Here is a 17,055-nt window from a genome sequence, read left to right on the forward strand (position 1 = left end):
GTCTTTATTTTATATTTTTTCTTGAATATTTTACATAAAAACATACTGCTAGTTAAAAATTTTTTCATTGTCTCCATCTTCAATATTTGACTTACAGAAACTGTTTTCGGTCTAAGTGCTTCTCTTATGTAGATAATACGTATCTATATTTGTAGATACATCTGTCTTTTTCTTCTGTTAAGGATATGAAATGAGAGACTAATCGCTCTAATTAAATCAAAAACCAATGATTGTTAAGGTTCACTTAGAGCTTCCATTAGTTTCAGTCTCTATCTTGTCCCCTCTCATTTCTAAGGCATAGCTCTTGAGCGCCTTCAACTGAAAGTGGGCCCGGTTACTGAGATTCTGCCCCCGGCAGGTATACAACTGCAGCACAGAAACCACAGGAAAGCATGCTCTGCTTTATGGAGGGCGTCTCTTTATGTTTTAATCTCCTCTTCTCATGTTTAGAAGCAGGAACATGTCTTATGTGGAGGACCCTGGAGTCTTCAATTTTGTGACTGTAGTCATAAAAGATCCTCCAACTTTGGCCCTTTTTTTGTCCAATGGCCTGCTTCCCTAGCTAAGCTTATAACTTTGACCTGTCACACCTAGCTAGGTTTGTAAATGACTTTGGGGACAGTATCTTCAGTTCACACTGTCTCTAGTGCTTTCAGCTGAGATCCTGATGGATTCACTGGGGCTCCTCTTAGGTTGTATCACTTTTCTGCATGGTTAAAATCTTCCTCTCAGAGGTTTTTGGCTTAATCTTCCAATTAGAGTGAAACTGATATAATTATGATCAAGAAACTGCTCTTTTAGTGGACTGGATCTTATCAGAATTAAACACATAATGTGTGCGGATTGGATAGTGAATGTGAAAATAAATCTGTTATGACTCCAAGATTTTTTGGTCTGAGGAAATTAGGATCAAAAAATAAGACATTATGTTAGTGGTTTGACTTGAAAAGACATTTATACAAAAACACTGTTGACTGATAAATCATATTATTTGTTTCAAAAAAGTTTCTTATATACTTCTAGACTTACAAAAAAAGTAGAAGATAAACTGCATACTGCAGTTAATCCTAAAATCTGTTTGGAGAGTGGATGAGAGTACTTTCAACTTTAAAATATTTCATTGAAGTGGTCTTGCGTGATTTTAAACTGGAAGTTTTTGTTTTCAATTTTATGCGCTTATTTTGTGCAGTATTTTAAGCCATCTGAGAATTTTAAGTGTACTCTTTGATTATTTTAAATTAATGCAAGTTCAGTACGACTAACCACACATTTCTTTTTTCAGGTTCAAGTTTTGCTGGTCAAGAGTGTTATGAAGATCTTAATTCTAAGGGTGACCAGTCAGGGAACTGTGGTGCCACTGCTTCAGGGTACACGAAGTGCGAACCCAAGTAAGCTTTAAGAAATATATCTGAGGAACTTTATTTATTGCCTTAAATTTGAAAATATCATGCGATAATTAACTTTAGAAATAATCAGTATCGCCCAGTCATGAAGTAAGACTGTATTTAATCAAATTATAAATGTCTTAAATACTGAATGTCTGTACTTAACCTTTCTCATGTATCCAAACCTATCCCTTGTACCAGCCTGCAGAGCACTGAATTTACATATAGGTACATTCATTCCCCATTAGTTAGAAGGACTGATCATTTTTATTTTGCATCTGTCACTTTAATTTCACAAAGGAAGACAATTCTTTATAGTAATCTAATTAAAAAATGTATACATTTTTACTACCCAGGAAGTAAAGCACTGTGTTGAAGAACACACACTCCACAATCAGACATCTTGATTTCAAATGCTAATCCCAGTGCTTACCTACAAGTGTGACCTTGGACATGTGCCTCACCTTTTTGATGTGTAAAATATGCGTATCATTTCTAGTAACATCGTTGGGCTGGTGCCAGTGTGGAATTCAGATACTCTACGAAAAGCACTTAGAGTGGGACTGACACGTAGTATGCACTATATGAGCGTTCACTGTTAACTATTATGATTGTTATGTATATTAGAACTTGAATGTCACAGTCAATATAATATTTTATTTTGACTCTATTTCAAACTTGGTTTGATAGTAAAAATTAAAATTCTGTAAAAAAAAAAAAATACATTGAATTTTACCTGTGTATCTTTTCATTCTGAGCTAGTGGTAGATTCATGGGAAGTTGCAAAAATAATATAGAGAGAATACAGAGGACCCCTGTCCACTTTGGCTGTTCTCCCCGAATGGTGACATCTCATATGACTTATATATCTTACCTGTAGTGAAATAGCAAACTGAGGAAATTGGCACTGGTAAATTCACACACCTTACTGCTCATATTTTGTCAGTTTTACATGGATTCTTTCATGTATGTGTGTGTGAATTTCTCAGTATTTCCATGTCCAGGATCATGGAATCTACAAATAAAGTCTGAATTATTTATTCTTTTCTAATTGGGATTCCTTTGTTTGTTTTTCTTGCTTGGTTACACTGTATACACGTCGGTTAAAATGTTGAAATACAGGTGGAGAAAGAAAAGACTTGTTCATTACCAATTTTATGAGAAAAATTTAGCCTTAAACCACTGTGTGTTGTTAGCTGTAGGATTTTTGTCGATGCCCTTTATCTGATTAGGAAAGTTCCCTTGTGTTCCTACTTTGTTGAGAGTTTTTGATCTTGAATGGTGGCTCTATTTTTCAAATGCTTTTCATACATCTATTAACATGAATCTATGTTTTTTTCCCATTATTCTATTGATATAGTCTATTACATTAATTGATTTTCAGATGTTAAAATCATGGGTCATGTTTTTATCATCAACTCTGACAATGTCTGGCTTTTAATTAGTTGTTTAGACCACTCCCATTAAAAGTGATTACTAATGTACTTTGACTCACATCTACTATTTACAAATAACACAATATATAAAACATTAATAGCCCACATTCAAATAATTGTTCACTCCTTCATGTGTAGTGAAGGTGGATTATAACAGTTTCCCAATTCCTGCATCCACATGCTTGTGATAACTTATTGTTATTAATTTTACTTCTACGTATGAAATAAATATCCAGCACATTCTTGCATTATTGCTTTGAGTAGTTATGTTTTAGTCCACGTTCAGTCTCTGGCAACTTGTCAAAATCAGCATTTAATTATTATCAGTGACTTACGGAATCCAGTGGCTTCTTTGAGCAAGCGCTGAACTTGTTTCTAAACGTCCTTAAGTTTCCAGATCCACGTAGGGGCTTTCTCTGCAACCTCCGTTCTCTGCTGGGTCCCTGAAAAGTCGCTGGTGTCAGTTCATTCAGCTTTTCCTTGTAAAGACAGGAAAAATTACTTCTAAACTTTCCATAGGAGCTCATAAATAATTTCAACAGCTTTACTAAGATTTAAAACAATTAAAAAGTACTCATCTATTTTAATGGGCTATTTTGTTTACTTTGTGATAAAGTTACTGAAACTGCTAAAATCACCAGAATCTAGAATCACTTTAAATTTTCCTTTGTGCCCATTTGGAACCAGTCCTAACTTCTGATCCCAGCCCCAAGCAACGAGAGACCTGCTTTCTCTTTCCATGGATTTGCCTTTTCTGGAAATGTTGTATAAGAGAAATCACGCAATATGTAGTCTTGTTGTCTTGTTTCTTTGGCTTATCAGATGGTTTTGAGGTTCATCCATTTTGTAGCTTATATCAGTGGTTCATAACTTCTTATTACTGGGTAATATTGTGTAGTGTGGATATACAATATTTTCAAATTATTTACCAGTTGCTGGGCATGTAGAATGTTTCTAGTTTAGGGCCGTTAAGATCCTTCCCTACCAAATTTGCTACTTTAACTCAAAATGCTGCTGGCTGAGATTTTTTGGCCCTCTGCGCCAAAATCAAGGATGACCCCTCTGATGTCGAGTTTACTGGTTTTCCTGGCCACCCTTGCCCTGGTAAAAAGATGTCATCAGTTGACCTGAGAGAGGGCAAGGGAGCCGACTCAGGCAGGAAGACCACAGCTTGGTGTTCTCACTTGATTTTTTGACAACTTTTCATAAATGCTTCTCAATTTGTTGTTTGCTTGTGATCAATTTTCATAGCCCTGAAATGGTTGTCTTGACAAGTTTGCAACAGTTTTATACTTATTGTGAAGGGAGATAATTTACCTATTTCTTCTCTCTCTCCTAGCCCCCCTCCCAATTTGGATTTAACTACACAATTTTCTTTATTTTGTGCCTGATTTATCACAAATCCTAGCACTGACTCATGAGAAACACTCTCATCTCAATAGGAATAGAAAGGAGATCCTCAATCTGATCAAGCTATATGGATTTTGTATTTCTGCAAGTTACATCTAAGATAAATGCCCTTCAATGTGAAGAACTCAGTTTACATTTTCTAGTCTAGGACTGCTGTTGGTAAATTTTCTTAATTATCATTTGAAGATGCCTTGTTTCCTTTTGAAAGGTATTTCCTCTGCATACAGGATAGGAAGACACTAGGTGTTTTGTCTCACCTTTAAATCTGTCATTCGATAATCTTCTGGTTTCCGTTGTCTCTTTTGGAAAGTCAGTCTTAAGTTGTATTACAGTTCTTTTGTTTTTAATGCTTTTTTATTTTCTGGTTACTTTCATGATTTTTTTCCTGTGGTTTACGGCACTATTATCATGACATATCTTAGTCTTTCAGTGTTAACATTTATTGCATATAATGCTTCTTGAGCATATGCATCAATGTCTTGTTGGTTCAGGACCCATCATGCAGAAAGTAGGTATTATGTTTGAAAAACAGAAGAGGAAATCCAATTAGAGTGGTAATTACATAAATTTTACCCTTTTTTTTTTTTTTTTTTAGGCTAGAATAAGCTCAGTATCATGATTAAGAGTCAAAAAAGAGTGAAGAATTGTTACCAAAAAAGTGATCAGGCCAGATAGGACATGGTTCATAATTACTAAAATGTCATTATTATTAGCAGTGCAGGAAAGGCCCTCGTGTTTTCGATGTTTCACAATTAATAGCACACGTCTTTTCGCAGGCCTTTGTGCTTTACTTAAATCTTTTTGCTTAAGAAATAATATTCTAGTATTTCTCTGTATGGAAAAACTAATGATTTTTTTTGATGGTAAATTATAGGGATCTGAAATGTGGAAAATTAATATGCACATATGATAAGACAGAACTAATTAACATTCCAAGTGCCACTATTGTTTATGCCAACATAAAAGGACATCTCTGTGTTGCCTTGGACTATGCATTTGGTGATAAAGCCAGCGACAATATGTGGGTAAGAGATGGAACTGTCTGTGGTGAAAGAAAGGTATGTAGTCTGTGTAGTCTTATTACCAAGTAATTTCCTAATTTCAAATTTAAATGCATATTTGGTATTATCCTCATAATTTCAGTGTACATTTAATTTCAAAAAATAATATTCTTTATATGGTATTATCCCTGAATGGTGACAGATAACTTCTGTGGTTTTATAGCTAGGTTCCTAGTTTGAATGGATTTTCTCCCTTGCCTTGTACACAACTGAAGTAAACATGTTCAAGCTCAAGAAAAAAAATTCCATTTTACAAAAAAAATACGAACAATCCCTTTTCAACTTCTTTGTTCTCTGGTTGAAAGCATTTATTTAATGGTTACAAGGATTAGGTTTACCTTCTTCTGGACAACAGCTTTGCAAACTATGTATCTAATATCTCCACCCCAAGACATCCTTCTAACAGAGTGGGTGTATTTCTAACTATCATGTTACTAGTCTGTATCCAGAGCTGGAACTTTCATACTCTGTCCCCAGCCACTCAGTGTGACCTGACCATCTATTTATGATCAATATGTTTTTTCCTAGTTCTTAAACAAAGGTGTATGTCGCCACAGTTATAGTGATTATATATGGAAGATGAAATATAACAACATATTTTTCATACTCAAATTTTAACAAAACCTATGTGAGCAGATTGCACTCTCTGACTATACCATTAGTATATTTTGGTCGTATTTTTTTAAGAGGATAAATTCCAAAGCTATATTGACAGCATCATTTAGAAAATGTTTTTTATAAAAATAATATTTCCAATTATATGTTCTTTGGTTTACCATTGGTCACTATGAGCCTTTCTGTGAGTGCAGTAAACATTTTAAAAAAAATCTAAGGCATAGTATTATTTGATACTACAAGTAAAAAGAAGTCTCAAAAGTAATATTTCTAAACTTCTGAGCTTGATGCTTACCTGTACTCTCTCATTAATTTCACCACAACCGAGAGAAAGTTAGGTATACCAGAAACCTTGGCGCCATTGCCCCAGCTCTCTTCTCATCTTTCATGGACAGTCCATCACTGAACTTGGTGGATTAAGCTATTTCACTGTGTCTCAGTTACAACCACTGGTTTCCACCACACCACCACCGCCACTCAGTTTCACTCTGTGGTTGTCACTTTCCTAGACTTCGTGCGGCCTCTCTAGTTTGTCTCACTGTGTTTTCTCTTCCCCTTTACAGTCTCTTTTCCAAAACCTACTTGTATCAGCTTTCCATCTTCCAATTAAATCGCTGAATACAATCAACTGTTTATAGGCCACCTTTCTGATTAAGCTGTAAGACTCAGTCCTTCTGCAATAACCTCCGTCACATCGCATGTGGGCTTTTTGTCTGTGTGCGTTTCTGTATCTTTACTGCACTACGAACAAGAGGAGGGGGTTTTTTGTTTGTTTGTTCACTGCTGTGTTTTCAGGGCCAGAGCCATTGTAAGACTCAACTATTTAGTCAATCAGTGTTTGAATGGCTGGTCTCTGTGTAGCAGCTACACCACCCTTAACATTTCTTAAAAGCTCTGTACTATCTTCCAATTCAGAGTCATTCCCAAGTATTTCTTCTGTTTCTGTAAGTTCTTTGCCTTTCGTCTCTATGCTTGGCTAAGTCCTGCTCAGCATCAGGGATCAATAAACATGTTTTACTGTCCTCAGATATTCGATACATTCTGTGTGTTTTATTCTCTCGTAAAACTATTTTTTCATTATAGTATTAATTACATATTTATCTTTACTTGTATTGATTTCATGTCTGTACATCCTATCCCAGTATAAGCAGGGAAGTTGCTTTTATTGTCTTGTTTACTTTCAGATAACCAGTCTCACCTAATGCTGGAAACACAAAAGCACTATAAGTTAATCACTTATTGTTAGTATAGTAATATTATTAAGTGAACACCTTTTTTGTCAGTATAATATGGAACCATTTTAATTAGATGCCAAATACAGATGGCATTTCAGTTAACCTGCTTCGGGTTATTTTTGTTTTAGGTTTGCAAGAATAAAACATGTGTAGATTCTGCGTTCTTGAATTATGACTGTACTCCAGAAAAATGCAACAATCAAGGTGTAAGTATCAGTACTGTGCAGCAAGAATAGAAATCATTGAGAATGATCCATGGAAAACAAACATACAGCTACACACACACACACACACACGCACACTTGTAAACCACATAAGAAAATTGGCCTTATCTGACCTAGATATTTCACAATTCTAAAGGAATACAAATAATTTTAGCTACTTACTTTATAAGGTGACACTTCTCCTTGTTTCAGATATGTAATAATAAAAAGAACTGTCACTGTAACCCTACGTATTTACCTCCAGTTTGCCAAAATGAATCACCAGGATGGACTGGTGGGAGTGTCGACAGTGGTAACTTTCCACCCTCAGGAGGAGGCGGTGTACCTGGTAAGCATTGATAACAAACCAAAAACATAATTGAAACAACATTTTAATATATCAAACTTAATAAATAATTATCTACTAATTTATATTTAGATTATGTTTCAGTATCAATAGATAAACCATACATGGCTACTTAATTGTGTTTTATTTCCAGAGACTAATATGTTGTAACGTATGAAACACATATTATAAATACGATATGTCAACAAGGGCCCAGGCAGGAAAATAGAAATCACTGTAGTCTTTCATACAGAAGGAGGTCAGTATAAGGTGTGGGGTAACACGTAATGGCAGAGATGACAGCCAGTCAGAGAACAGGGAGGCGACCCAGAGGACAGAGCACAGGCAGCCACCACCACTTCTTAGGGCCGGGTGGACAGCGGATGGAGATGGCATTACTAGAACCAGCATCAGAGCCATCTTGAAGGATGTGTAACATGGTCAGGGCTGCATGCCAGGTCCGAGATCACAGGGAGAGTTGCTCTCCAGCATGAGGTGGGTACGGAGGATGCACAGACACAATTGGAGACGCTGGAGAGAGAGAGGGGAATAAATGTCATGGCAATTTCATGCTTTCTTATTGTCCAAATCTCATCCATTGAATCCCATTGGCCAAATCAAACTAGAAGACAGGAGGTCAAGGAGCTTAGGAAATGTAGTTTTCTACAATTTTTGGTTCGAAGTAGAGATAGATTTTAGAGCAAGCCAGCGTATCTAGTGATGCTTAGGACCAGACTTCCTTTACATAAAAACCTATATTTACATATAATCGAAGCAGATTTCTCTAGATTTTGAGCCAGACATAGTTCTTAATATTTCCACATTCATTCCAGCATTTGAAATATAGCGTTTAAGGCCATATGATAATAGAAGAAGTAAAAAACATTATAACATATTTAATGTATTATCAAGCTATTTCTATTTTAGTAGTAACAGTTAGCATACCTTCAAATTAACTACAGTGAATTGCTTCTGTCCATACATATGCATGCCGTTTCTCCAAAGGGCAGAGGGGACTGTGCTTGCCTAGAATCCAGGTTGGCCTTAGCGACATGATTGAACGCCAAAGTGTACAGAATCGAGATTCTGCGGCTTCCATGGTCTTCCTGCAGACTCTGACTGGGTTTTCTAGAATGCTAACTCTCAGTATTGGAACACTCGTTCTGTTGAAAATCATCTGCTCATATTATGAAATTTGACTGAGACACAAAAATACAACCATGCAACGAAGCCCTCCTCAAATTCATGACACAAAATTAACAAGATTAAACGACTGTTTCAGTCCTTTAAGTTATTCAATTTGGGGATACTTTCTTGCACAAGCTCGCTGTCTCTCTCCACCCCCACCCCACAATTTGGTACCAGATGTTGTATTTATATAATGAGAATCTAAAACAGGTAGCATTGGAAGTGGATGGTGTGTGGAAGACAGAATAGGAAACTGTTGAAGACAGTTGGTATATGTCGAAATCATCTTGAGAATATTGCTGGTGAGCAATTCAAAAATAGCTTAAAAACGTTTTATTAGAAGTTGGAGACATGAAGACATTTATTATGAAGTTGTGAATTGTGTGATATCTCTGCTACCTGTGATAGTGTGATAAATAGAAATCATGATTCTAGTCAGCAATATTTCCAGGTAGACTGTAATGATTTCCAGGTCGGGTGATTTAAGCTACCTATGATAAAATGCAAGCCGGCAGTAATTATTAATGAAGGAGCAGCTTGATTTTCAAGTAAAATGTAGCAAATATAAAAAGAGCTAGAAAATGTTTTTGGGTTGAAAATAAAATGAATTTTCATTTTTGGACTCTTCCGGCAAAACTTTCTTAAAGTAAGAAACGGCTAACAGCTAAATTTTAGATACTGAGCAATAGAATTTGATCTCAGATAAAAATTGTCAAGCATATGTAAACACCTGTTAAGACCTCAGAAAAATTTAGTGATGCCCCTTAGACACGTTCATCTATAGAAAAAGCCTAGAAGGCTCATAGTGGACCGCCTCGTAAAAACTCTCAAACAGTAAGGATAGTATGAGTCTTAAATAGGTTATTTCATACAGTCTCACCAGGGTCCAGTACAGACAGGCTTACATCAAAGAGATTTGTGGGTGTGGTTTTGTTTAATCAGGTGTATTTTTTTTATGTAATACTCTAGATCCAAACTTTTTAAAGGAATTACATCCATTCAAAAATGACCAAGAAAATACATATGCTCTTTGAGTCCTACTCAGTCTTGGGCAAGGAGACTGATAAACGTGCTCCTGGAAATGGAATTACAAATCATAGGGTATAAGGAAGAAATCAGAAGCCAAAACTTCATTGATCTGTGTGCTTGTGATTTTTAAAAATCACAACAAAAATAACAGCAACAAGAAATATAGGTGTAGATGGTTTTCACAGGTTAATTCCAGCAATTTTTTTTGCAAGGAAGAAATAACATTTTAAAAAACAGTGGTGGGAGGGACTTCTGCCACCTCATTGTCTAAGGAAAACAACCCTGATGTGAAATCCAGACGAGAAAGTTAACAAAAAAATGACATGTATTTCATAAACATAAATGTAAATATTCTCAACAAAATATTAACTCAGTTTATGTAGCTATCTATTTTAAAAGGATAAAAATGCAGACACACTGGAGTTTATCCTAGTAATACAAGACTCTTTTATCATTTGAAAATCAGTGCAATTAACCAAATCAAGAAATGTTTTAATGTGTACAATTTTCTCATTTGATGCAGAAAAGTCATTAAGACAAAATTCTACACCTATTTATGAACTTGTTAAAAGGCAACAAACTACCACAGAAGTAAACTTCATCAATCTGATAAAAAAGCATCAACCAAAAAATTGTAGCTAATGTAGCTTATGATAAAATACGTTGGTTTTTTCCAAAAAGTTGGGAGCAAAGCAATGACGCCTGCTACCACCACGTCAACATTTAACCCAAAGTCCTATCCAGTGCAGCAAGTAAAGAACAAAAAATCAGGAGCATAAAGTTAGAAAGAATGAAATGAGACTGCAGACAATATGCTTAATTAGAAAATCCTAAGGAATCTACAAAAACACTTCCAGAAGTAATAAAAATCTTTTGAAGATCAAAGAAAACAATGTTTAAAAGTCAGTAGTATTTTATATACTAGCAGCAGTAAATGAAAATCAGCTTAAAATCAGCACCATCTACAATAGTATCAAGATATAAAAAACATTAGGAATAAATTTAACAAAAGATGTGCAAGACTTTTACACTGAAACCAAACAAAAATGCAAATAGATACTAAATATACAAGTAAGTGGAGAAATATGCCATGTTTACCTATTGGAAAGTTTGTTTTTGCCAAGATGTCAATTCTCACCAAATTAAATCTAGAGATCACAAAACCCAATTATAAAAACAGGCAATATTTTTAGATATCAACAATTTCATTCTAAAATACACACAAAAGTGTTTAAGAAGAGCTAGAGAGCTCTGAAAAATAACAGCAAAGAAGGACAGCTTAGTCTATTTGCCTTGTATTAAATTTATTATAGCACAGATTTAGTATATAGTTACAATAATCAAGAAAAGTACCAAAGATAGTTCAAAAGGGGAGGAAAATCAGTTTAAAACACTGTATTCTAAGAACTGGATATCCACATTAGACAAATGAATCTGAAAATCACAACTTACTTCACAGTTCATACAAGACAGACGATAAATCTGAACATAGAAACTAAAACTATTCTTGAAAGAAGCATGGGAAATGTCTACATGACCTTGAGATGAGAAATAATTTCTTAGATAAACCATGAAAATACATATTGACGCAAAAAAAAAAGATAGTTTGGACTTGATCAAAATTTTATTACATGGCAGTATTTCTTTAAAAAAAAAATTGAGTATTGAGGGAAAATTCGGTTCTTACCGGGATCACACTCTAATTCTTTTCATCTGTATTATGAGACAGAGCTGAAAAGAAACTACATGGAATAGAAGGTTCTTAATTTTAAAAAAATGAGGAACAGGACTATTACATAAGAGTTAGAAGTGTCTAACTTTGGGCACCTATGCTTTCAACTAATCTATATGAATATAAAAATATGTTAATTATAAAATTATTAAATGTTGAAACATTTTGTGCTAATAGTCATTATATTAAAATACAGATGTGTTTTTGCTGTTTTCTTCAAATCACTAATGTTTTCTCTCCTAGGAGGCCGCTATATTGAGACTACTTACCATGCCAAACCTACGAAATGGCCATTTTTCTTACTCATTCCTTTTTTCATTATTCTCTGTGTACTGATTGCTACACTGGTAAAAGTTTATTTCCAAAGAAAAAAATGGAGAACTGAGGAGTATTCAAGCGATGAGTATGTTAATTTCATATTTAAGATTCATTACATTTATAATTGGTTGGCATCCATAGTTACTTGTCAGTAAATAACATGTTGATGTAACTAGTAATAATTCAGATTATATATTTATTTGTATATGGAAATCTAATATATAATATATTAATGATCAATATAATTAATCAACAATATTTAAGAGGTGACTAATTTTAACCTTAAAACACCTTAGACTCTGTTAAGGGTAAGTTTGAATAGAAATGATTTCTAGTTAATGTTTATCTACCTCCTTGTACTATTTGATCTTAATTAGTTAATGTATATTAAACATTATTACTTTAGTTTTTAATATTTATATATTTCAAGGAAATTTTACATACACTATTTTCTTAAAATATAGCTGGGAAATTTAGTAGAGTATTTAGCCTTTAATGCACTTAAATAAACTGAGAGGCAGCCAGAGGTGGAAAAGATTAAAAATTGACATATAATAGTAAAACTGAAAAATCTAGATTAAAACCATGGCTAATCTACAGAAAAAAATAAAATAAAACAATTTTTCAAACAGAACTATCTGAAAATATGCTTTAAGAAAAAAATAAATATTAAAATTGGTTTACTTCTCTTCTTGGAAATTGCTATAAAATAATTCCTACCTTTGAGTTTTATATCTGTGCCCTCCAATTTAGTTAAAATGAAATGAATTTTATGAAAATATTTTAAGAATTTTATTAAAGTGGTAACTTAAGACAATATTAAAAGAGAAGACATTGCATAGAAATACTTTGAAAAGTTTGTATAAACTTGCTGAAATAATAAGTAACATAAAATGGTTATGTAATTCAGATAATACTTAAATATATTAAAGGAATTTTCTTTTATTGGATGATTTTATTGTGGAAAAGCTGATCAGAATATGAATGGTAAAAAAAAGGCTTAAAGCTATTTAGATAATAATGGTATGAATATGAATATGATCTGAGTTCATTTTCAGGTAAAATTATATTACTGTGCCTCTTCTCATGTTAGCCCTGATTATCAGCAGAGAATTGTTCTCATTGGTAAGATATTCTCAAGTAGTGGTTGCTCCCAGATCTCAGATAAGGATTCAAAACTGTTTCAATACTGATAGATGGTACAGAGTTTTGTAGAACAATCTTTGAAGAAATTACAATTTTAAAAAATTATTTTTATTTTTAAATATATAGGCAATTTGAAAGTGAGAGTGAGCCCAAAGACTAGACTGCAAAACCAAAGAAACCACGATACCACAGTAAGTACTGAATACTTTAAGGATGAGAGGGAGAGACAGAGAAACAGAGACAATTCAATGTATTAGATAGATAAAAATAATATAAATCTAGATTAAGTGGTGCTAGTCATATACCTGCATATGATAAAAATTAAATTGAGGAGTAGTTTTCAATATTGTAAGCTGTCATAGATGTGGTAAATTTGTCATTTAAACTACTTCTTGTAGTGCTTTTATATATTTTTTCTAATAATGCTTATTTCTTTAGCATTTATGTATTCAAAATGTTGGTTACGAGTGAATTACATGATAGAACTCTACATCAAAATAAGTGTACCCTCATGACATTTGTTGAATTAACCATCATTTTTAACTTGATTGGTCATACAGGTGAATTTTTCTCCTTTATTTATTCTTCCAGAGTAATTATCTTTGATGGGCCAGAAAAATGGAAAAGAAAAAAAAAAGTACATGCATTGCCTGAATGCCTGGGATTCAAAACCTGCACATTATGGCTTTGATCTGTCAAGAAAAGATAGAAATTTTCAAGTATAATATAATATAATACCATAGATAAATTATTTTTAAGGAATACATGTTTATGAGTTTTATACTGCATATTTCTTATTTTTAAAGTTATCTCACATTAATTCTGTTAGTCAGTAGGCATTGACTCTGTTCATCAGTAGGCATGAGATAAGAAAAGGTTATAATGTAATACATGCAATACCATGGTTAAAGGCCACTGTTATATTTTAAATGTCAATGGTGTGTGGTTATGTTACAGTCTCATAGTCTATAGCCAATCAAAAGACAATGATCCTAAGATTTGGAAAAAATTCTCAACTATATGCTACTTATAAAAGACACAATTTTAGTTATATAAAGATTCATAATAAAAGACAGAAATCTATATACCAATATATGTACCATGGAACTTTATAAAAAAGAAAGCTGGATAGGTTTTAACACAAAAAGCATTAGTATATATAAAAAAGAACGTGTCATAATGCAAAAGGTAAATCTAAGAGAAAGCTACAATAATACAAATGTGTGAGTTGGGCTTCTCCAGAGAAACAACCAATAGAAGAGTGACAGAGACAGACAGAGACAGAGACAGACAGAGACATACAGAGAGATAGCTGAGGAAATTTATTATAGAAATTGGCTCACATGGTTATGGAGGCCAAGAAGTCCCAAGATCTGCCATCTGCAAACTGGAGAACCAGGAAAGTGCTGATAGTGTAATTCAGTATGAATCTAAAGGCCTGAGAAATGGGGGGGCCCAATGGTGTAAGTCCCTACTTGAGTCCCAGAACCTGAGAACTAGGAATACTAATGGATGTCCAAGGGTAGGAGAAGGTGGATGTCTCAGCTCAAGCCAAGAGCAGATTGACCTCGTTCAGAGAGGTCTAACCACGTACTTCTTTCTCAGATTTCTTCATCATCAATTTTCCATTCATGTTCCTTCCCAGTCCTTGATCATCCAGCCAAACCACCGGCTACAGCCCATGAATCAGTATATAATCCCATGTCTGGTTATTTCTCCTTTCAAGCGACTTGCACAACCAGGTACACTGCCAGAAGCTCTGCCCTTTCAGTAGGATTCCCTTTCACCCCTGTCCTGCAGGGATGTCCACGAGAAGGGCTGTAGGATACAGCTCTCCACCCTCAGGTGGGGCCTGCACACTGTACAGAATCATCTGTAAGCTCACCCAAGTCTTCTCTTCCTCTGTCATTGATTGTAGTGGACTCCTTATGAGGCCAGAAATGCAAGCTGAGAGCGAGAAGGCAGTGTCGCATTTAGGCCACTTCTTATAACTTACCTGTGCCCTCAGGGCCAGCTTGGGCCTGCTCACATATTTGCCATTTCAGTTTGATGATGGCATGTTTCGGTGCTGTCTCATTTTATGGCTTCGTGGTCAGAAAATATCCATTTTATGATGAACAGTTGGCCAATTTCAATGAGGGTTGGGGGTCCTCTCCCACCAAGAGGGCTCGCTGGGATGTAGGGGCTCACCCTACATCCTCTAGGATGTCTCTAGCTTCATCAGTCTTCCCACACATCCCCATCCTAACAGAGTCCCATTCTTTCCCAATATATGCCCTCACTTTGACAGTAGACACCCTGTGAGGCTGGGAGGTCAACTTGCATTATAACTCAGCCAATTACACAATGAGGTTCTCCATTTAATTTTCAGCAATTTCAGTCCTGCGGCTGTAAGAGAGCAGTCCCTTCTTCAGGGCACGCCTAAAAGCCTTTGGGTCATTTATGCAACACTTGACCTGGAAATTCAGATCTCGGAGCTTACCTTTGTCTTTCACCATGTTGTCCAGCGACGTTAAAGGACGTCAGTGTTGTTATATTCCTTAGTTTTCAAAAAATGTTCAGAAGTATCATATACAGAGTCACTTGGCTCCTTTCTTCTTATAAGTGGTTGATTAGAAGTATCCAAAGCAAGTATTTTGCATATCTCTGTAAATAGTTCATTCCATGGACTATCAGTGCTCTTTTTATTACTGGAAATAGCCAATGGCATCTTTAAATTTTATCAGATTACAAAGCCAGTTTCAAGAATCCCAGAATTCATCCTGTAAATCTCCAAATCTGTATTAGTCAGAGAAACAGTCCCAGTCTGAAAACCAGGGGTGCTGATGTCAGAAAGCAGAAGAAAATAGAGTCTTAACTCAAGCATAGAGCAAATTGACCCTTCCTCTGTCTTTGTGTTCTGTTCAGGAGCGCAGCGCAGTGGATGCCCACCAGCGTTGTGGACAGTGGTCTTTACTCAGTCTTCTGACTCTAGTGACGCTTGCCTTAGGCAGGCAAAGCCAGGAGTCTGAAACAAGGAGTCAAGTCCATGGAGACGGAGGGCTCTTTTTAAAGTGACAGATGTGAATCCTTGAGTCTGTGCCTTTTAGTTTGGCAGCACATGGATTAGTTAATAATAGCTGATAAAGTCCTTTCCAATGTGGCTGCCAAGAATCTTCTATTTGATGTGTTTTCCAATAAACAACATCTCCAGGTTGTAATCCATGATCCTTAAGGTCTTCATCTCCCTGGAACTCACTGTGAAAGGAATTAGCTGCCAAATTTTCATTTCCTTTAAGTGTCTTAGTAAAATCCAGACAAATATAGATCTCCCCTGAGTAACACTGCTTCTTCATACGTTCCCTCATCTAGTCACACAGGCTAGGCCCTGTCTTTATTTCAGGAGACAGCCAATGTTTACCAAAAGGAGTAAACCTAAGGCTGAGAAGCCCTAGAGGAAACGCTTTTGGCTATGAGAGACCAAATGCTTCTGAAAGTTTTGCCAGTTGTGTTTTGACACTGCCATTGTTTCTTTCCACCAAACCCGAAGACTGGGGATGATAAGAGCAGTGAAAATGCATCGGCCAAATGTGACAAATAGATTTAATTACTTGTCCAGTAAAATGAGCTCCTCGGTCACAAGGTAACTCAGAAGGAATTCCCCAAACAGGAACTATCCTTTCCAATAACAATTGACCTACTGTTAAGGCCTTGCTCGCCTGCAGGGAAAAGCTCCAACCCAGCGTGACCACATACAGATCATTACCAAGATCTATTTATACCCTTGAGATGTTGGCATTTGGACACAGTCCAACGAGCATACTTCAAAGGGTTCCTTAGGAAGGGAAAAGTGAATTTATGACCCATGAAGTGGTTTTCCAGGATTATATTTTGGGCATATAGTCCACAGAGTATATATTTTATGAACCACCATGGGAGAAAGTTGTGGGAAATATCATTTTCCCCCTAAAA

The 17,055-nt window shown here is 35.3% G+C and overlaps 1 protein-coding gene and 1 long non-coding RNA gene across 16 annotated transcripts in view; one reads left to right on the plus strand and one right to left on the minus strand.

Annotated features, from left to right (window-relative positions):
- The window catches only part of ADAM2 (ADAM metallopeptidase domain 2), a 61,511-nt gene extending 47,322 nt beyond the window's left edge, over positions 1-14,189 (plus strand). For all 15 annotated transcript variants that reach the window (XM_032468426.1, XM_032468437.1, XM_032468424.1 and 12 more), the window contains 7 exons: positions 1,283-1,388; positions 5,106-5,289; positions 7,271-7,348; positions 7,559-7,694; positions 11,884-12,043; positions 13,231-13,295; positions 13,696-14,189. In XM_032468426.1, the coding sequence (XP_032324317.1) occupies positions 1,283-1,388; positions 5,106-5,289; positions 7,271-7,348; positions 7,559-7,694; positions 11,884-12,043; positions 13,231-13,264 (698 nt within the window). In that variant the 3' untranslated portion in view covers positions 13,265-13,295; positions 13,696-14,189. The remainder of the gene's footprint in view (positions 1-1,282; positions 1,389-5,105; positions 5,290-7,270; positions 7,349-7,558; positions 7,695-11,883; positions 12,044-13,230; positions 13,296-13,695) is intronic.
- Positions 1,376-16,141, minus strand: LOC116659989. Its single transcript, XR_004315325.1, has 3 exons — positions 14,448-16,141; positions 7,605-7,691; positions 1,376-3,300 (listed from the first exon to the last, which is right to left on the minus strand). It is a non-coding gene; the product is annotated as an uncharacterized LOC116659989 (long non-coding RNA).
- Between the last annotated feature and the right edge of the window lie 914 nt (positions 16,142-17,055).

The sequence above is a fragment of the Camelus ferus genome, chromosome 26, assembly GCF_009834535.1.
Source record: "Camelus ferus isolate YT-003-E chromosome 26, BCGSAC_Cfer_1.0, whole genome shotgun sequence".
NCBI lineage: Eukaryota > Metazoa > Chordata > Mammalia > Artiodactyla > Camelidae > Camelus > Camelus ferus.